The sequence below is a fragment of the Trichomonas vaginalis genome, chromosome IV (genome assembly GCF_026262505.1).
Source record: "Trichomonas vaginalis G3 chromosome IV, whole genome shotgun sequence".
NCBI lineage: Eukaryota > Parabasalia > Trichomonadida > Trichomonadidae > Trichomonas > Trichomonas vaginalis.
The window spans coordinates 29,251,781-29,277,696 of NC_067206.1; the positions used below are offsets into that span (position 1 = coordinate 29,251,781).

Below are 25,916 nucleotides of genomic sequence, written 5' to 3' on the forward strand. Positions count from 1 at the left end.
GGTGACATGGTGACGTGGTGACACCTTCAGTTATTCAAAAATAATTCATAAATGCCTTCCTCCTTTCGTACCTGTTGTCTAAATGTCATGTTGTCATCATTTTTAAAAGAAGTTAATTAACTTGGTGACATGGTGACGTGGTGACATGGTGACGTAGTGACACCATCAGTTATTCAAAAATAAATTTTCTTATAAAGCTTCAGGGTCTATTTCTTCAACCATTTCACTTCCTTCGTCAATGTCAATAGAAGCTTCTTCAACCTTTGGTAAGAATTTCTGTATAACATCTTTGTTCGTTATTGTCTTCAGAGATGAAGGATAATATTTCACATTTGTTTCACCCTTCTTATATTCTTTCTGTTCGGAAAGATTTAAAGCAATACTGAAGAAGTCAATGTTAGAGTTCTTTATGACAGTATAATGAGTATCTTTGACATTCACGAAGAAACTCTTTTGTTTCAAAACTACTGCTAACTCTTGTGAAGTATAACGTTTGCGGTCAATGACGATAGCTAATGGTCTGACATACTGACCAAACTTAGATTCTTTCACAAACTTCTTGTTAAAGATAACATTAACATTTGAAGCATTATTGAACTCATTCTTGATGGCAGTAGCGAGAGCATTGTATGAAAAGAACTTGCAATCTTGCATGTGTTTCATTAAAATAAAAATTAAATTATTTTGAAAAATAACTTAAAAAATCTAATCTAATTTTTTCAAAAAATATTTTTTATTTCCTACTAAAGATGTATCGGAAGTTGTCTAAGTTAGAACACTCGGAAATAAAACAACTTCTTACAGAAGCTAACATAGATGTTGCAAAACATTACGCGACAAACAAAAAAGCACTCGCTGACATCCTCAATGACTATAATGGTGCAATAAGTTATGATAGAATTCATGAGTTCATAAAGCCGCAACGCGGCGAGGACGAAGTCCATGCAAGAGCATTTCCTTTAAATGACGTTGCTATTGACTTATATCATAGACGTTCAGTACCTCATGAAGTAAGAAGAGAAATGTTTGACATAACAAATGCAAACGTTGGTGAAACAAGAAGAAGAGACGACACACTGAAACAACAGAGAAGAGAGATGTTTAAGAGCGCTATAGAACAAGTTCGCAAAGCTAACGATGTCATTCGTTCCATTGACGACAAACCAAAAGAAGGTGAGAGATGGTTAAAGAAAGATGAAGAGAATAGGAAGAGAAATGTGAAGTCAGGCAATAGACTCATTGACTTTAACATTGAAGCTTTAGATGAACCAAACAGAGACTACTTACACAAACATTTCGGTAAGGTTTTCATGAGACTCTTAGAGAAGATTAAAATAAACTCCCAACAAGATGGATGGTATGTTATAAACTTGGTGGAAAGTATGAATGTTCTACGTTAAACCTCAATAATATTGGAACATTACTACATCAGCTCTTGAAGGAGAACTTTATATCAGAGATAGAAGCAAATGCTGCAGGTATTGTTGAAATGCACTATGACTTCTTCTTGACAAACATAAAGAATCTTACTGAAATAAAGATGTATGATTTAACAGAATATGAAGGCTTAACGATGTCAGATGTAAAGAAAGGCAAACCAAAAAAGAGACCATATAGAGATGAAAGCACACTGACAAATGACCAGAAAGCCATTTTGGAAGCTCTTAAGCAAACAGGAAACCCAGCACTTATAGAAAGCTTTTGGAAAGATAATGGTGAAAAGAAGTTTTATAAGAAGAGAAGCGGTCAGTTCTGGAAGTATCTTTGCACATTACCTATAAATCTTGAACGCTACCAAATCTTCAATGAACTGAACAAAAGAACTGCAACACTTATGACAGAAGATAATGTTTCGTTTATGCTTGCATTCAGGCTGGAGTAAATGAAGAAACTATTGACCACATGAGAGAAGTCATTCGTGTTAGAGACTTTCCTCAAAGTAAAGTACAAGAAATTTCTGACGCAACAGGTATAGCATTTAATGTTACCATTGGTTACTTCAATGACTCAAGACATAATGAAATAAAGAGATACATACCAAAGAATGTGAAACTGTTCGAACTATTGACTTACTTCTTGTTGAAGACCACTACATGCTAAACGAAAGATTACCAATGACAACATATTTTCATTCGCAACTATATAGAAATTTAAGGAGTGTGGTGGAATGAACATTGAGAAACAGATGAAGATTTATACAAAGAGAGAGAACAAATATGTAGTTCGTTATGATAGAACAACACCGTTATGGGATGTTATGAAAACATTGTGGGAGTGCAAATATTTCGAACCTATTTCTTATGGAGAACTTTTCACATATACGACTGACTTATATAAACAGAACCTTGCACCATTTAAAGATTTGACATATGCTCCAAAGTATTGTGTACAACTGAAGAAGAAAGCCGAGTCAAAAGAAGTAAATAAAGCTAAATGTAAGTTCATTCCTGAGCACGTTTTCTTTGCTGACTTTGAGTGTAGCACAGACGGCTTTCATAAAGCCTTTAACATTTGTTATGACAGTGAAGATGGTTCAGTGAGTGAAAGCATTTGGGGTCAGAACTGTGCAACAGAATTTTTGGAACGACTTCCTGACAAGAGTTTAATATATTTCCATAACCTCAGTTATGATATAAACTTCATCTTAAGACACATGACAGAAGTGAAAGGAACTCCCATCATTAAAGGTTCACGAACAATGCAAATAACTGGCTTATATAAAGGAAGGGCAATTATTATAAAAGACTCTTACAGTGTTATAAATAAGAAGCTTAAACTATTTCCTGCTATGTTTAACTTACAAACAGGACCGAAAGAAGTATTTCCATACAACTACTACAGCAGTGTTTTGTTAGCAAATGACAACAGAACTGGTGTCATTTCTGAAGCGTGTAAGTTTGTAAAAGATATTGATACGTTCATGAAAAACATAGATTCCATCAAAGGTTGCAGAATAGATGAAAACCATTTCGATTTAGAAAAATATAGCTCATTTTATTGCAAACAAGATGTAAGAATTTTAAGAGAAGGTTTTGTTAAGTTCCGCAATGACATATTAAAAGAATTTGATTTAAACGTTTATGACTACGTTAGTATTTGTTCTATTGCTAACAAATTGTTTGAGAACAGAGTGTACTTCCCGAATGGAAATTTATATGACCTCTCAAATAAACCAAGAGAATTTATTTCACGCTGTATTCAAGGTGGAAGATGTATGCTGTCAGATAACATTAAACAAAAGAGCGAAAAGAAACTCATTGCTGATTTCGACGCTGTTTCATTATATCCATCAGCTATAGCAAGACTTTATACTTTAGAAGGTATTCCAAAGGTTATGAAGAAAGAAATGTTAAGCACAGAGTATCTCATGAGACATTTATTCGATGACGACCAAAAGGAACCCATTGGTGAAAAGTTTATGTCTGGCTTCTTTGTTCTCATTAAGATAACAGAGATTGGAATACATAGACACTTTCCTTTAATAGTTTGTGACCCTGAACTAAATCCAGAACTTAACGTTCCAGAAGTTCAAACACTTGCTGTTTAATGTATGTTGACCATATAACATTACAAGACCTCATAAAATATCAAGGTGTCAAATGTGAAGTGTTGCAAGGATACTATTACGATGGAAACAGAGATATTAGAATAAGAGATGAAGTAAAGAAGTTGTTTGAGTTAAGGTTAAAGTATAAGAAAGAAGGAAATCCTTTGCAAGAAAATATAAAGCTCATTCTGAACAGTATTTATGGCAAAACTATTCTATCTCCTATTGGGTCAAAAATAACCATAGTAAATGACAAAGATGCTATAAGATATGCCATCAGAAACTACAACCATATAGTGAAGTTCGAAGGTTTGGATGGTTCAGATAAAACTATTTTCAAGCTAACGAAAAGTATTTGCAGACACTTTAACTTCTGTCCACTTGGTGTTAACATTCTGTCAATGTCGAAGAGAATAATGAATGAAGTATTCTGTACTGCTGAAGATATGGGACTTCAAATATTTTACCAGGACTGTGATAGCATGCATATTTTCAATGAAGACATACCAAAGCTTGCAGCAGAGTTTAAGAAGAGATACGGTAGAGAACTTATTGGTAAAACATTAGGTCAATTTCATTCTGACTTCGCAGAAATAACACCTGGAAAACAAAGTTTAGCATACAAGTCAATATTTTGTGGAAAGAAGACCTACATAGACTTACTCACGAATGATTTAAATGAAGTTGCATTCCATGCACGTTGTAAAGGTGTAAAACAAGACGTCCTTGCTTTAACAGCTAATGAAATGTTTCCTGAAGCTATACAATGCTATTACAATGAAGTTAAGAACATTCACATACCTGTTGGAACATATGACAAAGACTCTGAGTTCAGTTTAATGAAACTTTACAAAGCACTTCATGATGGTCAAGAGATTGGATTTGACTTATGTAAGTCATGTCAACCTTGCTTTGCTGAAAAGTTTAACTTCTCAATAACGACTAAAACAAGCTTTATTCGTAAGTTGAAGTTCTGAGGTCATGAATGAGGTCATTTATTTTTGTCAGCAATGAGGTCATGAATGAGGTCAGCAATGAGGTCATGAATGAGGTCATTTATTTTTGTCAGCAATGAGGTCATTTATTTTTGTCAGCAATGAGGTCATGAATGAGGTCAGCAATGAGGTCATGAATGAGGTCATGAATGAGGTCATTTATTTTTGTCAGCAATGAGGTCATTTATTTTTGTCAGCAATGAGGTCATGAATGAGGTCAGCAATGAGGTCATGAATGAGGTCATGAATGAGGTCATTTATTTTTGTCAGCAATGAGGTCATGAATGAGGTCATTCGTGATAAAAATAAAACTAGCGTAGATTTTACAATACTGCGATGGTAGAGTTTAAGAGTTGTGCTTCAATGTAGAGACAGTCCTTATGGTCTGGAGGTAAGAACACTGGGCAGTTATGGTCATAAGTGGAGAACATGTCTATCCAAAACTCACGATTGAAGTCAGTTAATTTATAGTATTTAGGGTTAGGAAGTGGTGAAGTTCTTGTATGACCAATGAACTCATTTTCAACGCCCTTACTTAAGTTTGAATATAATATAGCTTGCTTTCTATCCCAAATGCCGGGTGTTACAATCTTTGAAAATTCATTTTTCCTCGGAAGCATTGCATCATAATTGAAAACATTTTTGAAATCATCACTTGGTTCAGAGATTTGAAATCTTATACGTAATGGATTTTCTTTCTTTTTAGCGACTTCAATGAATGGTGAATATATAACAAACTGACAGTCATGAGTTCCATCTTTATTTTCATTAAATTCATAATGAAAGTCTATAAGTTGTGGCCGACTACCTTCTTCTTTCAGTTGTGCAAGAAACTCACGTAAAGGCTGTAAAGTTTGTACTTCAATGTTAAACTTTTTCTCGAACATCTCATTAAATGAAATCATACATTGCAACAATGTTGTATCATCTTTAAAGTATTTGTATATGTGAATGTTTTGGGCGCTTAAAGACTGTTCGTCATTTTCTATCTCGACTTGAAGTATAAAGTCAACCTTTCTGAAAGCACGTGTTATATACATAGATGTTATGCCAATGTACTTCTCTTCATTTATGTTCACAATCCAGTCTGTTGGAAACTTAAACGTTACTCTGTTCCCCTTTATTTTGACGTCAGGGTTTTCACTACTGAACGCAACAGATAAAGGTATTTGTCTATACATTTAATTCGGATAAAAATAAACCATTTACTCTTTCTTTGCTTCAGCTTCTTTAGCTTTTGCTTCAGCTTCTTCTCTAGCTTTCTTCGCCAGCAAGCGTGGGTTCTTCTGTCTTCCAGCAGCTAATGCAGCAAGTTGTTTTTCACTAAGTTTTCTCTTTGGTCTCTCTGGCTTTTGTTCTTGTTTTTGTTCCTTCAGTTCGGATAAAATTTGCTCACGAATTTCTTTCTTCAATGCTTCAACATCTATGACCTCTTGGGTCTTGTCCGTGGGGCTTGTCTGAGTCATTTGACTGTAGATAAAAAACAAAATTAAAACTTTAACCGATGTAAAATGAGCTTGTCAAAATCAGAGCGAGAGTCTATTATATTAAATGACTCAAGAGGAATACAACATCCTTTCTATTACGTAAGTCAGAGTAAAGATGGTAAAATATACGTAAGATAAAGAAAGGTTCCATTAGCGAATGCAGAAAGCGACAGTATTAAGGTGCATGGCACCGAGGGCGAAGCCCATGTTAAGCCTTCTATTCAAACTGAAAAGTCAATAGAACCAGAAGAAAAGAAGCCAGATGTACTTTCAATAACGAACCAAGAGCTTATTGCAAAGTTCGTGAATTTCATTGAAAAACAAACCGAGTCAAAGAATCCTGACCCGCCAGTGAAAGAAGTTGAGACAAAAGAGAATGTACAGTTCATTGAAAATGTCAAGAAACAACTTCCACCACGAATGCCAAGAAGAAGAGTGAGAATAATGAAGTAAATAGATATTTTTATCTGAAGTAAATACATGCAGAATGAACAGCTAAACGAATTTACTCCAGCAGAGCATATTCATCAGATTCGCTCATATTTCGATATCATAGACAATGCAGTTCAAATTGGTGACACTAATAGAAAATATTCTGACGCAAAGATTCCATTACAACCTGGAACTGCTAAAGATAACACATGGGTAACATTCAATCTCTCACCTCCTGGTGAAAATATGTTGGACCTTTACAATACATTCATTACGTATAAAATGGAAGGTCAATTTATTGTAGATAAAGAAATTGGTTCAGGTTCCAATAAAACAAACCCACCAGGATTTTGGATTGGTTTCGATGACGCTTTCTATGCAGTTGCTGGATATCAAATCCTTGCAAATGGTCGTATCGTATATTCTCAAGACAACGCACGAGAAGAAGCATATATAACTTCAAACTCACAAACTACCGAACAAATAAAGAAAGTAGATGTTTTCTCAAAGACTCGACATGAAGATGTATGGAGTCATTCGGGAACATGCAGAACAGGACAAATTGTTAGTGGTCCAATTACAGCAGGAAAATCATTTGATTTTAAGCTTCGTTTAAGAATTCCTGTTAGAAGATTCCTTCCATTAGAAGCTATTCGATTTATTCCAGCTTTTGCAGGAAACATTCAGCTTAAAGTAAAGTTCAGTAGCGACGCCTTACAATGCACATCTATATCTGTAAATGATATCATTGCTTTCAATCCAACTCTTAAAGTTGCATTTGCTTCAGATTCAAATCCACCGACAAATAAATTTGTTCCATGGAATGAACCATTCACTATGATAACGAAGGCAGTAGAAGCTAGTGGAACAGTTACTATTACAACTTTAACCCAGCAACTATTTCGAACAAAGATGGATTTTAATGAATGTTTCATTCATCCAAAGTCATTCTCTTTAGACCCTAACATTTATACAGAACTTGTAGAACATTATACAAACGAGGCTTTATGTTTTCCTGTTAAAGTTATGGATTGGATTCCTATGGACGGTTCATTCTCAAAGAATACAGATAGTTCAAGTGCAACATTTACAGCAGCTTATACGCCTATTAATGTTAAAAGTATTTGGGCACTATTTAGAAAGAAAGACAACTATTATGTTAATTTTGAGAACCCTAAGTTTAAATATCTTCAGCTTTCCATGGGAGCTTATGGAAATATGCCTGCAGAACCTGAAAAATCATATGGACCTGTATTTTATGAAATGGTTGCGAACGCTTGCAATACAAACAATGATATGATAGGATTTAATGAAGATGTTATGAGGTCATTGGTGGATGATGGTAGTGTGGAACATAAATGGGATAGCTATGACAACACACATTTCTTATGTGGTTTTCCAACAGAAGTGGACTTTTGCTTCCAGCAAGGTCAAACATCTACTGCTCCAATAACATACAAATTGTCTGTTAAAGGACCTATTGAACTAGCAACTGAAAATGTACCAAAGCCACTTATTGGATTTATGAGGGATTGTTGCTTTGCCATTCAGGTGCGTGCTAATGGCATCCCCATAATAAGATTAGATGACTATAACTTAGCTACGGACGACAGTGAGGAATAAAGGATGAACGTTTATTTTTAAAGCTTATAAATGAGTTCTTCATCAAGCTCTCGTGAACTTTCACCATCTATGAAACAAACTTTACCAAACGATTATGGAGCACCTATTGAATATTTCTTACGAGCTGCACAATGGCAAAGAGCAGTCTCACCAAGGTTAGGTGTTCCACCAGCTCCTGTCAAAAATAGCATTTGGTCAAGTCCTTATATAAGATATGGTCTCCCACTAGGTTTGCTAGCTACAGCAGGAGCAGTTATGATGTTGAAAAGAAATAAAGCAAATGTTGTAAATAATACTGAAGTAGCTGAAGTTAAACAAACTCCAACACCTTCGCCAAAACCAACGCCTTCACAAGCAAAACCTTCAATGACTCCTGAACCTATGGAAGTACAAACTCCTGTTCAAAAGTCAACTCCTAAACCGACTCCAACATTTAAACCAGAACCTACTCCTCAAATAAATCAGGAACTATTCCAGAAGGTTTTTACATTCATAATATGAAGGATGGTAGAGTTCAGTTTAGAAAGATAAAGCAACCATTAGATAAAGAAGGAATTTTGAGAAAGATTAAACTTCATGAGGACAACATTGCTGAACTTAAGAAGAAGCTAGAAGAGTTGGATAAAGGAAGAGAGTTATAAAGCAATGAATTCAACAGGGTGAAAAAACAGGTGAAAAACAGGTGAAATCTCACCTAAATTTATTTTTGTGCTATGTTTTCATACGTGTGAGGGTGGTGATATCATTAATTTTTAAGTTTATTTTTTATTTTATTTTTTATTTTATTTTTATATAAATGACGAAAACTATTGAGATAACAAACTACAACGGTCATGAGTTCAAGAATTTGTTCTTTGTTCCTCGTGAAAATACATTCTATCAGATACGAGGGAGAAAGGGTAAAGTTAGTTTGAGCGTTTACGACAACAAACATAATGGGAGATATATAAAAGCAATAGATACAAACGGTAAGCGTGTTTCATTAGCTTTGTCAAAACTTACATACATTTATTTTGACAGTGATTTTGACTCTGACGATTGGAGTGACAGCAGCGATACTGAAGAATATGAACTATTGTGTGAAGCACAGCAATGGGAAGCGCTGCAATACTTTTGTAAATGAGAACATTAGTGGGAACGTTAGTGAGAACGTTTATTTTTTCATTAGTGAAGTCGTTAGCGAAAATGTTAGTGAGGTGAAGTGATTGGCGGCTTTGTAAATATTTAAGGTTAAGTTAGTGTTGTCGTTTGTGTTGTAAAATATACGTTAGTGGTTTTGTAAAGTGTCAAACCGTTATCTTGGGTAAGGTGGAACGCAGTGCCGCCGTACCCAAGATAGGGATACTAACTTAGGTTCGGGTCAGTATTTCCTTCCTTGAACTTTCTAATAGCTTCTTTATATCTGTCACTAAAGTCAAGAGTATCTGGGTAACCATAATCTTCCTTAAGCATTTTTAAGAATTCTTGGTTTCCTTTTTCCCTACTTCTTTTATGTCCTTGCTCTGTTTGTGGTTGTTGTTGTGCTGGATTTTGAACTGTTGGTTGTTGTGTTGGTTTTGGTGCATGCCTGTGTCTGTGTCCATGTGACGATGTAAATGTTTTAGGTAGTCCTGGTGCAGGTGCTTCTCTTGGAGGGTTTGGTGGTATATAAGTTCCACCAGCTGGCACATATGTTCCATCTGCAGCATAATGTCCTACCTGACTTTTCGTTTTTAAGAAAGCATTTACTAGGTCTGTTTTGGTCTGTTGTAACTCTTTTCTTGACTTTCCACAACAGCTGCTCTAACGGCGTCATAGGCACTTTGAACTGCCTGTCTCGTTGCTGCATCTGTTATTTTCGTCATATTTTGTGCTACCTCTCTTAACTCTTTGTCGAAACCTTCAGACTTCAGTTTCTTTCCAGATGAGAAGTCGTTCACTAGTTTCACCTTACTATGAAGAGCTTCGAAGGCATTCTTAAAGTCAGCATTCATTAAAGCTTCATTTGAACTGTCTTCATCCGCTTGTATTTTTGTCCTTATTGACCCTATAAGTTGGGCTGCTTTAGCGTTGGCTTGGGCATCTAACCAGTCATTATTAGCATTTTATAATATCTGCGCTTTTCATTGCCTTTTGCATGGCTGCGTCGTTATTTTTACTTTCTTGTGCTAAGTTTTCATACTGTACGGTTTGGTTTTGCAACTGTAAAAGTTTTTCTGCCTTTACATTTGCTTCAACTTCTTTTTTATACTCATCGCTATCCATATATGTCTTCATGGCTTTTTGTTTTATCTCTTCATCTTTCAGTACTTTATATTGAGTAGTATGGTTTTTCAAATTTATAACATCTTGTTCCATTTTTGCTACTTCTGCTGCTTTTTCTGACACTTTTTTTGCATATTCCTCTGTACTTAGTTCTTTCAGTTGTTCTTCTTTCTTCTTTTTCTCTACGTTTAACTCATTTAGTTTCTTTGTGTGTCTGTCATATTCTAGTTTCTTTTCGTTTTCACTTATTTGTTTCTGTATGTCTATGTTTGACTTTTTGACATCTGTTATTTGATTTTTGAGTGAACTCAAATTCATTTGACTTTGAGGGTTATAAGCTGTTCCGTCTGCAGCTCCACCATAGCCTGCCATTTTCGCTAAAAGTGCCGCTCTTAAACCTCCACTCTGTGCACCAATAACTCTGTTTAAAAGCATAGGGTTGCTTGACATTTGTTGCAACATAGTGGGGTCATTCATCATTTGTTGTTGCAACTGTTGTTGTGGTGTCAGTTTTAATATTGGATGTTTCAATGCTCCCTTCCTCTTACGTATATTCTTACGTAGCTTACGTGGCATTTTAAGTGAAGTTAAAAAGTGGTTTTTGACAGATGTTTATATGACACTTTTTGTTCAGCACAAAAAACTACTCGGTCAAAGTGTTGTCAGTTTTGTAAAATAACGGTCCTATCTCATTCTATAAGGGGGAAAAGGCTTCTCAAAGTATACTTCCTTGGAACGCCTGTAACTTTTCCTGTAGCGACGATAGACCCTTACTTGTCCGGACAAAGTTATACTATTTTGAGTGCTCTACAAAAAAGTCAACGGCTGGCTCGTCCTCAGAAATTTTTTATGGGCTAGAGGGCGCAACGCGCCTGGAAGCCCCACTTGCCTTCCCTTTTTGAAGTGCAAAAAAGCAATATTTTTTGATTATGTTAATAATTTTTTCATTCTTCAACTTAAAGCTGATCAAATCTCAACCATTATGATAAAAATGATATACATCATACAAATTACAGGTAAATTAATAATGATTTTATTTCTACAACAACAAGTCAATAGAATAAACGTATCTAAGTGTATTCGTAAATTCCTTGTAATGGTTATTGATCATGATATCAAACAATAACAATGCGATAAGATTTCAAATTTCAACTTGAAATGAACCTTACGAAATCCAAGTAATTGTTTGGCAATTAATTATAATTTGGTGAGAAAAGTCAATTCACTCCTGCAAAACTGCATTAATGCATTTTAACATCGCAATTTAATCTCTACACAAAAATCGTAGTTGCCGATTTACTGTATATTTCAACTGCGCATTCATTATTTGAAGGCGATTTATATATCTGATTATCTAACAAAATTTTGGCTGGATACTATCGAATCGAAAATTGATTTTTTAATGTATGCTTCAGTAAACGTGATTCATGTTTTTAATCATTTTAGATGCTATCCCATTACTGTGAATAATTTATAACGACATTTACTGAAATTGTTAAATATAATCAATCCAGAGAGGGGTAATTCGAGTAAACATCCTATTACAAAGCATAGATTGCTATGTTCTGTTGTAATGCCGCAATGATGGCTTGCTTGATAAAATACATAGGGAGATTAGAGGCTTTAATATGCCCTTGATTTTTTTAAACTTTAAGGTTATATCTTTTAAAAATGACAAAAAGCTTAATTTATAAGCTTTGTATAAAAATTCTTGATGAATTGAACTCATATTTGTTCATATAATAGAAAGTAATATTATGGTGAACCAAAGCATATGCTATTGAAATAACATGAGAATTGCTAAATATGCTTAAATGTTGCTCAACCAAGTTGATTATGGTAATGAAAACTACCATCAACTGTTAAAAAAATTGAGAAGCCTTAACGATGGTACCTGAATTTGGAAGTAAACTATTTAATTATCCGCCGTTGTTCACAAAAGTCAATTATAAAAAAATGGAGGAAAAATAATTATGACTATATATAGATGTTCAATTGATAGCAAATCTAAAAAACGTTTTAAAACAATTATCAAATGAGCTGCATATCAAAGACATACTCATCTCCTGGTTCTTATCTTTTGGATAATTCGACCAATTGTTCGTCAATTTCGATATCAAGTTCAATAAATCAAATCCCACATTGATTTTTTTAAATACATATTTTTTGTATTATCAATCAACCTTAATGAATGTACCAGCTTCAATACCCTATTTCAGCAAAGATACGTTTCAATACGATCAAAATCAGACATATCCTTTCCATATTGTTGAATGGCCAAATGATTGTACTCAAGGAAAAATAATAGTTAATGCAACCAATTATTCGACAACATTATCAAGTACAACATTAATTCATGATTACACATACTGCTATTATATATCTAGTTTTGGAAACATCAGCATTAATGTTAAAAATGGATTCAACTATACCAACGTTGACTACTTCTTAAGCGATAAAATATCATCAAGTAATTCAAATTCATTAAAGAACAATCTTTCTCTTATTTCTCCATTTATTGGAATTAGAATTCGAAGTTTTTCTCCAAGCGATGACGGGAAAAATTTCACTATTGGAATAAATAGTAGCGCAATCAATCAATCATCATTCTACGAAAATGAGTTTTATTTTACTATTACAACCCCTTCTCCAACAAACACATCATCAAAAGGGACAAATAAAAAGACAGTAATTATCGTCATAGTTGTCGTTATTGTAATCATACTTGTAATATTAGCCTGCATCTGTTATAACAAGAAAAATAAACAAAAGGTTTCACCAGAAAACGAGCAAAATGAACAGCAACAAGGCCCTACTAATCAAAACTCAACACAACAACAACAAAGTTCAAATAATTATCCAGGTACAACAAATGTTAATTACCAGCAGCAATATCCAAATACTGTTCAATATGGATCACAGGCAAATTACCAACAACAATATCCTAATCAGAATTATCAACAATACCAACAACAGCAATATCAGCAGCAAAATTATCAACCTCAGCAATACGAACAACAGCAATATACCATGCAACAACAATTTGCCCAACAAAATTATCAGGCACAACAATATGCCCAACAACAACCGTACCCACAGCAAAATTATCAGCAGCAACAATATAACCAACAGCAATATCAGCCACAAATGTACCAGCAAGGCTATCCAGGCCAACAATAGACTGTATATTCATGAAACTGAATAAAAATTAATAATTTTTTTTGATATTTCTCTCTTAAGATCGAGTCGAAATAGCACATAGAATAATTTAGCATATATTTGAAAGATAATTTTTTTTAATTAAAAGAATAAATGCTCAATATATAGCTTTCATTATTTAAAATAATAAAACCTCATTTGTAATTCAGCATTTTGTCATAATACACATTGATATGAAGATAAAATCAGTTTATGATATTATAATATGATTAAAATTGAATCACATACGACAATTCATTTAAAATTAATGCCTAATTCCTATTATAATATTATTTTCTTGGGTATTATATAATCATGTGAATAGCTCGAAATGGACAACAAATAAGTTATATGGAGTTAATTCTAAGTCAGAATTTAGCATGATTATTATGAAAATAGCACTAAATTAGAAACAATCAATTTTGAAAGCAAAAAAAGATAACTACGATCAAGAAGATGCTGTTTTGAAATAGTTTCGATTTATCGATTATATACCAAGATAATTTCTTTTTGATTTTGAGAGAGTAAAATACTAATTTACATAAAAGTTATGTGAATCATAAAACAATCTCTAATTTAACTTTACTGTCATGTGTGTACTTGGGAAACAATTGTTATTCAATCCAACGTATTTAATCTAATCAGTTTCTGAGATTCCTTAAATTGTTAATTTAAAACTCTTTCCAATAATGGTTACTATACTAATTTACTTTCCAACGTACTAAATTATTCCAATTTCAATTCTTAGAATAAAAAAATTGTACACAAAATTGTCAAAATTTAATAAAATTCGATTTACTCAAGAATAGCAATATAATAAAAATAAAACAAAAAATTATCAAGAAGTATCACAATCCATTAATTTGCAAAATAATATTACATTCAAATGATTAAATAAAACCATTTTTATTCTGAAAAAAAATTTCAATTTTTTGAAAAGACCTATGAACCTTTATATTATATCATCAACTGCATGAATATTAATGATCAATATTTTCTAGTTTTTGAAAGAATTTCGTCAATAATCAGTTTGAGAACAATATTGAAAATACAATTGAAAACAGGATAAATAGCAATTATCCCACATATATAATACATTATTTTTTTAAATAAATTTTTCTTCAAAATAAATTATTTTCAAAAAATAATTTTATAAAATAATAATGAAAACAAGTTATGTTAGGAGATCAAGATCGGGATACAGAAAAAATGCTCCGAAAAACAAGTTCACTCTCTCAGAAGATAATGCGCTACGCGTCCTCGTGGAAAAATTCGGGGAATCCAATTGGGATTTAATTTCGAATATGATTCAAACAAGAAATAGTAGACAATGTCGTGATAGATGGGAATATTACTTAGCCCCAAAGCTTAACAAAAATCCTTGGTCTGAAGAAGAAGATAAAAAACTTATTCATCTTATAAGAACTGTTGGCCCTCATTGGGTCAAAGTTTCTAAATATTTTGATGGAAGAACAGATACACAAATTAAAAATAGATGGAATATTCTAAAACGTAAGTTATCAAATGAGAAATACATTGAAACTTCAGAAGATGAGCCTAAAGTTAAACAGGTTAGTGATGAAAGTTGTAAAATTCCTGTGAAGCGAGCGGATATTACCCAGCAAATTGTTGTTAATAACAATGATCCTATTTTCGGAAAAATTGAAATTGCTTGCAATCAAATTGCGACAGATCTTTCTGATGACCCTTATATGGGATTTTTATAGACTTACGGCTTCTTTGTTCTTCTTTTTGTAAATTTCGAAAGGTGACCAAACTATTTTTTGAAAGTCCGCCATAACTTTAATGGTACTATTTCAGCGTGTACAATGAATACAAAAATTCTAAGAGTGCCACATAAAATAGTACTTTAGACTTGAGTTAATGCTACCAAGCAAATGTTAAAAAGATGACTTTAGTGTTTTGATAATCAAAGATTAAAATCATTATTGTCTAAATCAATAATCATAACGACAGAAGTTAATGTTTTTTCATCAGTGCTTTAAATCCACTTTTAAAAGTATACCTCAAAAATCAAAATATCAAAAAAAATTGGCCGATAGGTTTGGCTTTAATTTTTGTCTGCTTTTATGATTTGATATGGATGTTATAATTTTAAAAGTTGAGCCAAATTCACCAATAGATTTTTGAGATTTGCAAATACTCAATAATTTTCAGCGTGTTATCTTTTATTAAAAGAACTATTTGGTTTCAGTATCATATAAATTGATATTTACTTTCTATTTGAACCTTCATTTAGCTAATGATTTAATAATACAGATTTCATCTAGTCCTTATAAGAGAATTTTGAATTTGTTATAATAAAAAAACAAACAGATATAGCTTACACTTCTATAATAAAGATACCTTTTATAGAAATCAGTATGAAATGTGTTTTGGCTTATTGGAAGCATATCAGACATAATCGCCATAATCAAAAAATCTATATACCCAATAAGTAATAAATTTGTCGATATAGATTTTCCATAAAATTAGTTTTTAGTCTGATCTTAAAATAAATTTAATTTTTTATAAAAAAAATCACATTTAAAAGTACCTTTTTAGTAGCTCGAAATCCTGTTGGTGGATTTCGGGCGTACTTCAAAATTAGCTTTTCTTCTACATATGCAAGCTATATTTTAAATATGGGGCAAATCGGATCGGCGAAAGGAGTTTAGTTACCTTTTTCGAGACTCTTAATTTGTATATTGACTAAATAATCATTTTTCCTTTCTTATCAATCTAAATTTTCTTAGAATGATAATAATAAATCTCCAAAAATTAGTGTTTAATTCAAAATTTTCCTATTGTTTTTCATAATATTCTTTCCATTCGCCAAATGCTTATATATCGGAATGTTCATGTTCTGTTGAATTAATGACAGCATTTATCTCTAGCATTTTGATTCAAATGTAAATTAATTTATCATTTGTTATTAAATGAATAATCGGTTATTAAGAAATATCCCATTACCAGTTTATTCTAATAATATGAGGGGAAAAAAGTAAATTGAAAAATACAAACAATTTTTAAATAAATTCATAGTGCTTGGTAACTATTTTCATCAATAATTTCTTGTTCACGATCTATAGTTATTTCACCTTGCTTGTTTTTGCTATCATCTGCAAATTCAAGCTTTGGAGGTTCTGAAGGAATTTCCAAAGGAAATTTTATAGTTTGTGATGCATTTAATTTCACAAAAGAGTTTTCAGCCAATTCCTTTAACTCCTTCGAAGCAGGAAGTATCTTATCCATCATCTTTTTAGGCTCAGAACCGCCAATTTCAGCAATATTCTTAAGTACATTAACTATATTTTCCTCAAACAAAGAGATTCTATCATCGAACTGTTTGGAAATCCTTTGCTCGTTTTGATATAGAATTTCTTTAGGACAAAGTTCCTCCTTCCATCCGGAATCTTCGAGAACGTCAAGTTCGTGCTCAATTTCAGCGACTCTTACACCAATATTAGTTTTTACTTCAGTAATTGAAGAATAGCACGATTCAACAGATTTCGATAGATTGGATAAGGCACCAATTACTTGAGATCTTGCAGTTTCTATAGATTCTTCAATTGCAGATATTTCATCTTCAAGCCTTTTTATGTTAGACGCCTGTTCCAGGCAAATGTTGAGCTCTTTATCCACTGTTTTGGATAAAGCACTGATCTGTGATTCTGCTGTCCTTTGTGCATTGTCAACATTCACTTCATGTTTTGCCATGGAGTTCTGTAGTGAAGACTTAGATTTTTGTTTAAATGTCTCTCCTTTTGCAATGACAAGTTCTTGGAATTTCTTGACAGAATCTGCCTCTTTTTGCAGAATTGTTTCAATTGCGTTTCTTGTTTGACTGAAATTTCCTCGAACATTTGAGACAGTTGCTATTATCTCACTCGTCATCACAGCAGCTGTTCTCCCAGAATCATCAATCACAATATCAAGCCGTGAATCTAAGTTGTCAAGCATTTTTTGATCACTGCTTTGCGTGTCCGAGATAGATGAAGAAAGAGTGCTGAAAACATGAGAAAGCTCTTCACTAAAGGACACAGACATCGCAGAGACAATTTGTTTCAAAAGACGGAGAGATTCAGAACTCCTTTTGTTGATAGTTTCCGCATCATTGTGTAAAATATGAATTGAGTGAACGCGAGAATCAGCAACTTTTCGGACCTGAGCTGAAATTTGGTCATAGTAATCTTGAATGGAATGTGTAAGTGATTTTTGCGTAGAAACAAAAGAGTTTGTAACTGTATGATCAAGATTTTCAAAATCATCGTTATTTTTGGAAATTTTTTCGATATATTCAGCTCCATTTTGCTCATGAGTAGATATTTCTTGCATTAATATAGATATTACATGAGAAAGTTGCTTAGTTTCATCTTTAATAATACGAAGTTCTGTTTTTGAAGAATCAGCTAGAGTTTGATTGATGCTTTTAAATTTATTTAAATCTTCTTTCTTTTCTGTAAGTGTGTCCTCGATATTAGATAGCATAGTAGACAAATTTGTTTGGATTTTTGATAAATTTTCTCGGTTTCTTGTTGTTCTTTCTTGAATAGGTTGCAAAGAACTCGGAATTTTGGAAGTAATTGAATTTTCTAAAAGATTGTCAAGTTTTGAAATCTCAGATTCTGTAAAAGGTAATATTTTAGATGATATTCTATCTGCTGCCTCAGACTGTAGCTTTATATTAGTTTGCTGCTCATTAAATAAGTTTTGAACAATGGAAAATCGTGAATTAAGAGATGAAATATCTCTATCATTGGAATTAGGCAATTGCCTTGGAAGAGATGGCATTGGATCTGGTTGGTAACCTGCTAAGTTGATATTAATAGGAGATAATCCAAAATTCTGAAAATTTGGAAGTGGATTCCTGTTTAAGGTTGATGATGCTTGAGAATAGGCTGAAGGATATGCCCTATTAAAAGATTCAGTTCCTCTCTGTTGGTATTCTACTGCAAATTGGGAATAATTCTGAAGGTCTCCTTGATTTTGAACTTTATTGTTAAAATTTATATTTTGTGGATTATAAGGATACATTTGTCCTTGTCTAGTCTGCATTTGCTGTTGTCCTCGAGCGAGAGCTTGTCGCTTACGCTCAGGAATAAACATAAAAAACGTATAATATACAAAAAAATTTTCTTTGAAAAGAGAGATTATCTCATAATCATTTTCCAATTGTGAGATTATGAGGTGAAAATTTTCAATTCAATGAAAGTGACATTCATGGTAGAAAAAAAATCTGTTTTCATAGCCATACCCACGCATGAAGTCAAAGGGGATGCAATAGATGATAACATTTTGGATGCATTTTCAGAAATAATGGAAATAAATCCTGAAAAAATTAAAGTTATTGAAAATAAAAATAATTTTTTCATTTTCAGTGATGAACTTTATATTGACATTAATGCTGCGAATCAGCAAATTATTAACACTCGCATATTAAATGTAAATTATGATAAAGCTATTCATTATTTGACAAAATTAGTTCGAAGATCTGATAGCGCCCAAAATAGACTAATAGAAGGTAATTCTGAATTAAAATTACTTCGTTCTAGAAATACAGAACTAAAATCCAAGTTAGAAAAACTTCAAAAGCAAAACTTTGATTTATAATCGAGAGTATAATCAATTACTCACATAAATTTTGTTTGGTATTAAACACATTATTAATAATATACAATTTATATATAAATATTACTACAAACATAATATAATATTGAAAATCCTATACTTTTTCTTCATTTAATAGTTTCTTTGCATTTTTCCTAGTTCTAATTTTCTTCTTTTTTGGTGTTGCTTTAATTTGCGCTGATATTAAAGCATCTGCAACTTCATTTGAAGCGACTGGTTGAGGAGAAGAGCTTCTAACAGAATTTTTCTTAATGCGACGCTTTCGACCTTTTACGCTTTTGGATCTTTTTAAGCTCTTTATTGGTTTTTGCCTATATTTAATTGGCTCTGCAATGTTATCAATAACGGATGGAGTCTGTTGAACAACAGAGTCGCTTATAACGGATTTAGATGCATTAGGCGTAGGTAAAATTGGTCTTCGCCTTGGTGTTTTGGCTACTTGAAGAGAAGAAACTAAGTCTGCGGCAGATTCAGGAAAATCTTCAACATGGTTGGCTTTGATTCCAGATCTAATGGAATCTCCGGTTGCACTGTATGCTTTTCTTCTGACTTTTGGTAGTGGCAATGGTGGAGATTCCGAAATTGTGGGAATTGGCCCGACATTTTTGTATTCAGCATCCTGTCGAGAAATTTGTGTATCATATGGTTTGTGATTATACGAAAGTATTTTGTTATTTTGCTCTAATCTCAAAATGCCCCCGTAATTTGACATATTGCAATAATTTGAAGCACTAAATACAGTAATAATTTTGCCATCAAAGCCATAGTATATACCACTCATTGCAACTTCATGGCCGCGTATTATTAAAGAAATTTTGTTTCTTTTAAGAAACCTTGATAAATGATTAGGACCAAAAAGAAAACCAAAGCCTCGTGGAGATTCCATAAACGTTTCGGCAGTATCGCATGGATCGGACCATAGTAAGTCGTAAGCTGGACTCGTTTCATCAAATTTATGAAGAGGTCTTTCAACAGATGCAATATCTTTTAAGGTCTTAGAATTAGGTCCAATTCCACCATGAAGGCATAAAATATGTGAATCAATTAAAGCGCAAAGTGGAGTTTGATCAAATGCCCTGACAAAATATGGAAAAAGATTGTTTGATCCGTATCTATTCCTGATCTCGGTTCTAAATCCGAACCTAAGACATACACTGTGATGCTCGTGATTCCCTCGAATGATAAAAACATCATTTGGATAACAAATTTTCAATAAATAAATATAAACTATAGTGTCAATAGAAAATTCGCCTCGATCTATTAAATCGCCAAGAAAAAGGTAACGACTGTGCGGTGGTTTGCCGAAATTATTCAAAATGGTTAAGAGATCTAATAAATTGCCATGAAGATCACCAATGACGTTAATAGGGGTTTGCACGTGCAATATGATTGATTCTTTTGAAAAAATATCCTTAATGTTATCTAGCATATGTATTATTAAAGGTTCTGAAAATACCGGAAGTGTTAATTTAGCATCTCTGTTTACATATTTCCATAGTTCAACTTCAAGTAGCTTATTCATCATAGAAAGCATCTTCTCAGCATCGTATTTGAGGATGATTCCCATGAATAAAGGAAATTTTGATAAATCTCATAGAATTTACAAGATGAACATTGAAATTCTGTGCAAATTCTAACCTATGTCTAACACACGAACACTAAAAGATTCATTTAAAATTTTAGCTTCTCTGTAACCACGTAAAAACCGAAATTGACATCAAAATTTATTTAAAATATGGGTTTTGCATCCAAATTTAAATAAATTAGAAATTTTCAATAATTGAATTTGATAAGATTTTAACTTTTTATTAAAGTTCATCATGTATCCTATTTGTATCGATTCTTCACTTAAAAAAAAGTGCACTTACACCCCTATGATATGGCTTTCAATTCAGATGTTTAAGGTTAATTTTCGATTATGCTTCACACCAGTTGTCAAAAATTTGAATTAAAGTCAGATGGGCGTAAGAGCAGCCGTAATATCAATAATTAGTAGAAAATTAATTTTAACGATAGAAAGTGACAGCAATTTAATTCAAAAAACATAATTCAAGTTTCATGCAAGAATCTAGCTTTGCAAATAGTTCATTCTATGGATGGGTACGTAGGAAAGGGCGAAGTGGACTTTGGTATAAACGATTTGCAACTCTTGATGGAGACATTTTAAATTTATTTAAAGATGAAAACAGATCCACACTTGATAAATCATTTAAAATGGACTCAAATGCAGAAATTACAGTAATATCTCCAATTCGATTTGCCATAAAGAATTTAGAAGATCCAACCGATATTTTAACAATAAATTGTACGAATTCAGATGAAGCTACTCGGTGGATAACTGCCTTGAAAGGCGCAGCTATGCCAACTCCATCATTATCAATGGAAGATTTTAAGATTTTATCAGTAATCGGAAGGGGCTATTATGGAAAAGTAATGCTCGTAAATAAAATAGGAACAAATGAACTATATGCGATTAAATCAGTTCATAAAAGGCTATTAGTTGAATCAGGAAATACTAACCAAATTTTAGCCGAACGAAATTTTTTAATGCGAGCAAAGCATCCATTTTTAGTTTCACTATACTTTACTTTTCAAACAGAATCAAAGTTTTACCTTGGCTTAGAGTATGTTCCTGGTGGAAATTTAAGGTTTCACACTCATAACATTAGCACATATCCAATACCAGATGCCAAATTATACACTGCCGAAATCGGATCTGCAATTTCATATCTTCACTCCATTGGAATTATATATAGAGACCTAAAAACAGAAAATGTTCTTTTAGATAGCGAAGGACATGTAAAATTAGTAGATTTTGGTCTCGCAGCAGATGCAACTCAAGTGAAAACGGCCAATTCTTTCTGTGGGACTCCAGAATATCTAGCACCAGAAATAATTCAGCACAAAGATTACTCATTCAACGTTGATGAATGGTCTTTAGGAATTCTTATGTGTGAATTGTTCTTTGGTGAGCATCCATTCTATGATTCCAATCAACACGTAATGTATCAAAAAATAATCGAATCAAAACCAGCAATTCCAGATTACTGCGACGAGGAACTTAGAGATGTAATCAATCAGCTACTCACGAAAGATCCGCAGCAGCGTCCATCCTTTGCACAATTAAAATGCCATCGGTTCTTTTTAGATATTGATTGGGAAAAGCTTCTTAAACGCGAAATTAAGCCAGTCTATGTCCCTACAACGCAAGATCCACTAGATTTGTCTCATTTTGATTCATGCTTTACCAACGAAAGCGCTGCAGACTCCTTTGTTCAGCCTGCATTTGGAGATATTTCAAATGTCCAAGGATTTTCCTATTACAAAAATGAATTATAGTTTTATATGCATTATATTGTTTGTTATATTATAATATACATTTTAAAAATAACAAAAAATTATAACAAATTATTTTTGTTGATGAATTCTTTTTCGGATTAGTTTCAAATGTAAAGCTAATACAGCTTTTAAATGATCATCACCTCTAATATGGTCATAGTACCCTGCAAGGGATTTTTCAACAATTGCAAGATCGTCATTTGAGTGTTTGGAAACAACATCATCAGGAATAAAAGAAAGAATTGCTTCTCTAAAACTTTCTCTATAGATTAATGGCCGCCGCCACTCCCAAAACATGGAAGAATGTGCAAAATTAGTGTATTCATTCTCTGACAAATCGATCCGACGGATACAGCGAGCAAAGTCCTTATTCATATCAAAATGATTTAGTATGTCACTATATGGATCACTTTCGAGCATATAATTTAAATGCATTTCACTTTTTTCAGCAAGCTTATTCGACCTTTTCCGAACAAAGTTCAGAGTATCTTGGTTTGATGGATTAGGCTTATCTGATAGCTTAATAACAACCTGAAACTGAGAACACCTTTCGGAAGCTAAACTATTGGTGGTTCCAACAATTCTCCATCGTTTACTTCCATTAATAACATCTGCAAATCGTGGATCGCCGAGTCTGGTAAAAATAATATAATAATCAATAAATTTAAAAGGAGTTATCATTGATAATGCCGAAAAAACAGCATTTGATAGCTGAGTAGGATTATTGCCTATAAAAAGAATGCTTTGATTTGTGATTAATGCTTTCCAAATGCGTAATAAAATAGTATCTTTTCCAATATTAACTGTAGGATCAAAATTGCAAAATGGTAATCTTAAATCTGATGTTTGTACTTCGAAATCTTTATTTGGAAAAGAGAATTTTATAGTTTGAAAGTTTTTAGTATAATCCCATTTAAATATTAAGTCTTTGATGAATTTAAATCGAACGCTAGGTTCTAATTCCTTAAATTTGTCTTGGCATTGCTTTAAGAAATCTAAATAGAAGGATGGCATAGTAACTCTTGATAAAATTGTGATTGAGTATATCTTTTCGTTTAAAACGAATGACCAGATATAGCAAAGAAACTTTTTAACGGTAAAACTAAATATAATGTTCTTTTCTGTCTGTTCTGGAAAAGAACAAATAAATATTGACTCTTTTTCTTTATTAAATTCATAGTTTTGAGGATGAACTTCAATAACTACGGGGCCCTTTTCTCTATTATATTCTAAAAGAGTTAAAGCCTCACAAAAATTAGTCATTCAAAATAAAAATAAAAAAAATAAAAAAAATGTAAAAGTTATAGAACAAATTTATAAAAACAATAAATTATAGCCAATTTGCAATAGTTGGATCAATTATGTTGTAAACAGAAATTCATCAAAAGTGACACCTCAGAAAAGCTAAAATATTGAATTTTTGGAACTTTTGATAGAGCACGTTTTTAAATATTAATTAAAGTAAATGTATATTTTGTAAAGATTCTTTTTAATAAAAAATAAAATTTTGAAGAAGAACACAAAATCTTCTGAAAAATAATATCACATAAACTCATATTATTTTCTAATATATAACTATTTTATATAAAAATCAAATTCAATGATCTTAAAAGCGAAGGATAAACCTCAAAATTTACGAATATAATGAGTGGGAATATAATGCTTATCTATCATAAAACCATATGAAATATCAATTTTTGCTTTACGCCTAATTTTTGACGACAATTAGCAAAAAATGTTAAATGTTAACACTCAGTCCATTTGAATATGAAAAATAAAATTGACTTTGATTAAATGTTTTTATTTATCATGCAATTCTTCTTGCGACCAAAGATTTGAATAAAAGTTCAAAAAATAAGATAGCTTAAAAAATAATATACGGTAGTGTTTACTAATAGATGAATAGTATATAAATTCTATTAAAATGGATTTGATCCAAAAAATATAAACCAAAAATAATTGTTATAATTTAAATGAAGAAGTAATTTAAAACGATTTTATTTATGATCAAATTTTATATATTTTTTGGATCAAATCCATTTTAATAGAATTTATATACTATTCATCTATTAGTAAACACTACCGTATATTATTTTTTAAGCTATCTTATTTTTTGAACTTTTATTCAAATCTTTGGTCGCAAGAAGAATTGCATGATAAATAAAAACATTTAATCAAAGTCAATTTTATTTTTCATATTCAAATGGACTGAGTGTTAACATTTAACATTTTTTGCTAATTGTCGTCAAAAATTAGGCGTAAAGCAAAAATTGATATTTCATATGGTTTTATGATAGATAAGCATTATATTCCCACTCATTATATTCGTAAATTTTGAGGTTTATCCTTCGCTTTTAAGATCATTGAATTTGATTTTTATATAAAATAGTTATATATTAGAAAATAATATGAGTTTATGTGATATTATTTTTCAGAAGATTTCATTCTATATGCCTATGAAAAGTACTCTCAAAACTAACTTTTTCCTAATTATAATTAAATCTAGAATATTGTATTATGCTTAGTATTATTTCATTTTTCTCATTCAATTTAGAATTTACAAATGTCAAAAAATTGAGAGTTGTCACTTTTGATGAATTTCTGTTTATTACAATTACAGATCTTAAGAAAGCTAAACATTGATTAGCAATAACTTCAGAATCGCATTCATATTTAATTGTTTTGTTATCATCTGTATCAATTCTTAATTCATTATCAATAGATGCAACATTAACAAAATGCGATATGCTCTTATATGATTGTATTTTATATTTCTTTCCATCGAATGATGCCTCATAAATTCTTCTGGATGTAGAAACTATCAAAGGCTCATTACTTAAAATGACTTCAACTTTTTCATTGGATGAATTATCATTTTTCCTTATGACTGCTTGGAACTTCGATATCTTTTCACTGTACGGCATAACTCTGTTGAATGAAAGGCTTCTTTCTTGACGACTTCTTTTATGAACATCAGAATTTCCATCTAAAGCCTTTCTTGATGCTGTAATAAGCGAACCTGTGGCATCAATTACTCCTGAAACCGGATGCATTACAAGCCCAGTCAATCCAGTTCCAATTCCCTTGACGAAACCAGTAAAGCCATCTTTTTTAGCGCCTCTGATTGGATCCATTATTAAACCAACTGGACCGTCAACAATTGAGGATCCAAGGCTCTTAAATCCAGAGGCAACAGTCTCGCCCGCAGTTTGATTGACACCAATTCTGTTCTGAGATGATGCACCTTGAATAGTTGAAATGCCATGACTTGAATGGGCCAGTTTTCCTGCTGCAGTCGTAATTGTCTCACCAATTCTCAATGCAGTCGACGAAACAATTTTCCTGGCGTTTTCGTTAGACTCTCTCTGCTTGGCGATGTTAGCAGATATTCCGCCTATGTTGAAAATGATGTCAACTGAA

At 32.3% G+C, this 25,916-nt stretch overlaps 12 protein-coding genes and 3 pseudogenes across 15 annotated transcripts, besides 8 other annotated features; 9 read left to right on the top strand and 6 right to left on the bottom strand.

Annotated features, from left to right (window-relative positions):
* Positions 1 to 9,434: part of a mobile genetic element that runs on past the window's edge.
* On the bottom strand, positions 190 to 663 carry TVAGG3_0189320 (uncharacterized protein; the record flags this gene model as incomplete). Its single annotated transcript, XM_051225902.1, has 1 exon — positions 190 to 663. One exon carries the CDS (start codon positions 661 to 663, stop codon positions 190 to 192), a length of 474 nt encoding a protein of 157 aa, XP_051110888.1.
* On the top strand, positions 1,311 to 2,268 carry TVAGG3_0189330 (annotated as a pseudogene). The gene has a single exon. A coding segment is annotated over exon 1 (958 nt).
* TVAGG3_0189340 lies at positions 2,654 to 3,677 on the top strand (annotated as a pseudogene). The gene has a single exon. A coding segment is annotated over exon 1 (1,024 nt).
* TVAGG3_0189350 (organellar and viral DNA polymerase type B) lies at positions 3,949 to 4,524 on the top strand (the record flags this gene model as incomplete). The annotated part of the gene is made up of 1 exon (XM_051225903.1): positions 3,949 to 4,524. The coding sequence occupies one exon, from the start codon at positions 3,949 to 3,951 to the stop codon at positions 4,522 to 4,524; it is 576 nt and encodes a 191-aa protein (XP_051110889.1).
* On the bottom strand, positions 4,866 to 5,723 carry TVAGG3_0189360 (uncharacterized protein; the record flags this gene model as incomplete). Its single annotated transcript, XM_001316309.1, has 1 exon — positions 4,866 to 5,723. The coding sequence occupies one exon, from the start codon at positions 5,721 to 5,723 to the stop codon at positions 4,866 to 4,868; it is 858 nt and encodes a 285-aa protein (XP_001316344.1).
* Positions 5,748 to 6,008, bottom strand: TVAGG3_0189370 (uncharacterized protein; the record flags this gene model as incomplete). Its single annotated transcript, XM_051225904.1, has 1 exon — positions 5,748 to 6,008. One exon carries the CDS (start codon positions 6,006 to 6,008, stop codon positions 5,748 to 5,750), a length of 261 nt encoding a protein of 86 aa, XP_051110890.1.
* On the top strand, positions 6,184 to 6,482 carry TVAGG3_0189380 (annotated as a pseudogene). Its single transcript has one exon. A coding segment is annotated over exon 1 (299 nt).
* Positions 6,510 to 8,084, top strand: TVAGG3_0189390 (uncharacterized protein; the record flags this gene model as incomplete). The annotated part of the gene is made up of 1 exon (XM_051225905.1): positions 6,510 to 8,084. The coding sequence occupies one exon, from the start codon at positions 6,510 to 6,512 to the stop codon at positions 8,082 to 8,084; it is 1,575 nt and encodes a 524-aa protein (XP_051110891.1).
* TVAGG3_0189400 (repellent protein 1 family) lies at positions 8,115 to 8,585 on the top strand (the record flags this gene model as incomplete). The annotated part of the gene is made up of 1 exon (XM_001316311.1): positions 8,115 to 8,585. The coding sequence occupies one exon, from the start codon at positions 8,115 to 8,117 to the stop codon at positions 8,583 to 8,585; it is 471 nt and encodes a 156-aa protein (XP_001316346.1).
* Positions 8,709 to 9,434: a terminal%2Cinverted (terminal inverted repeat of Maverick-1A transposon ID:TVAGG3_0189090).
* A 2,837-nt stretch (positions 9,435 to 12,271) lies between these two features.
* TVAGG3_0189410 (uncharacterized protein) lies at positions 12,272 to 13,762 on the top strand (the record flags this gene model as incomplete). The annotated part of the gene is made up of 1 exon (XM_051225906.1): positions 12,516 to 13,508. One exon carries the CDS (start codon positions 12,516 to 12,518, stop codon positions 13,506 to 13,508), a length of 993 nt encoding a protein of 330 aa, XP_051110892.1.
* Positions 13,763 to 14,689: 927 nt separating this feature from the next.
* Positions 14,690 to 15,253, top strand: TVAGG3_0189420 (RNA polymerase II transcription regulator recruiting protein; the record flags this gene model as incomplete). Its single annotated transcript, XM_001316312.2, has 1 exon — positions 14,690 to 15,253. The coding sequence occupies one exon, from the start codon at positions 14,690 to 14,692 to the stop codon at positions 15,251 to 15,253; it is 564 nt and encodes a 187-aa protein (XP_001316347.1).
* Positions 15,254 to 15,290: 37 nt separating this feature from the next.
* Positions 15,291 to 16,212: a mobile genetic element.
* A 303-nt stretch (positions 16,213 to 16,515) lies between these two features.
* On the bottom strand, positions 16,516 to 18,635 carry TVAGG3_0189440 (uncharacterized protein; the record flags this gene model as incomplete). Its single annotated transcript, XM_001316313.1, has 1 exon — positions 16,566 to 18,635. The coding sequence occupies one exon, from the start codon at positions 18,633 to 18,635 to the stop codon at positions 16,566 to 16,568; it is 2,070 nt and encodes a 689-aa protein (XP_001316348.1).
* A 550-nt stretch (positions 18,636 to 19,185) lies between these two features.
* Positions 19,186 to 20,724, bottom strand: TVAGG3_0189450 (phosphoprotein phosphatase protein; the record flags this gene model as incomplete). The annotated part of the gene is made up of 1 exon (XM_001316314.2): positions 19,252 to 20,724. One exon carries the CDS (start codon positions 20,722 to 20,724, stop codon positions 19,252 to 19,254), a length of 1,473 nt encoding a protein of 490 aa, XP_001316349.2.
* Positions 20,725 to 21,015: 291 nt separating this feature from the next.
* Positions 21,016 to 21,133: a mobile genetic element.
* An 82-nt stretch (positions 21,134 to 21,215) lies between these two features.
* Positions 21,216 to 22,496, top strand: TVAGG3_0189470 (protein serine/threonine kinase protein; the record flags this gene model as incomplete). Its single annotated transcript, XM_001316315.1, has 1 exon — positions 21,216 to 22,496. The coding sequence occupies one exon, from the start codon at positions 21,216 to 21,218 to the stop codon at positions 22,494 to 22,496; it is 1,281 nt and encodes a 426-aa protein (XP_001316350.1).
* A 69-nt stretch (positions 22,497 to 22,565) lies between these two features.
* On the bottom strand, positions 22,566 to 23,759 carry TVAGG3_0189480 (UDENN domain family; the record flags this gene model as incomplete). Its single annotated transcript, XM_001316316.1, has 1 exon — positions 22,566 to 23,759. One exon carries the CDS (start codon positions 23,757 to 23,759, stop codon positions 22,566 to 22,568), a length of 1,194 nt encoding a protein of 397 aa, XP_001316351.1.
* A 99-nt stretch (positions 23,760 to 23,858) lies between these two features.
* Positions 23,859 to 23,896: a mobile genetic element.
* Positions 23,859 to 23,896: a terminal%2Cinverted (terminal inverted repeat of Banshee-A3 transposon ID:TVAGG3_0189490).
* Positions 23,897 to 25,070: 1,174 nt separating this feature from the next.
* Positions 25,071 to 25,107: a mobile genetic element.
* Positions 25,071 to 25,107: a terminal%2Cinverted (terminal inverted repeat of Banshee-A3 transposon ID:TVAGG3_0189500).
* Positions 25,108 to 25,916: the final 809 nt, after the last annotated feature.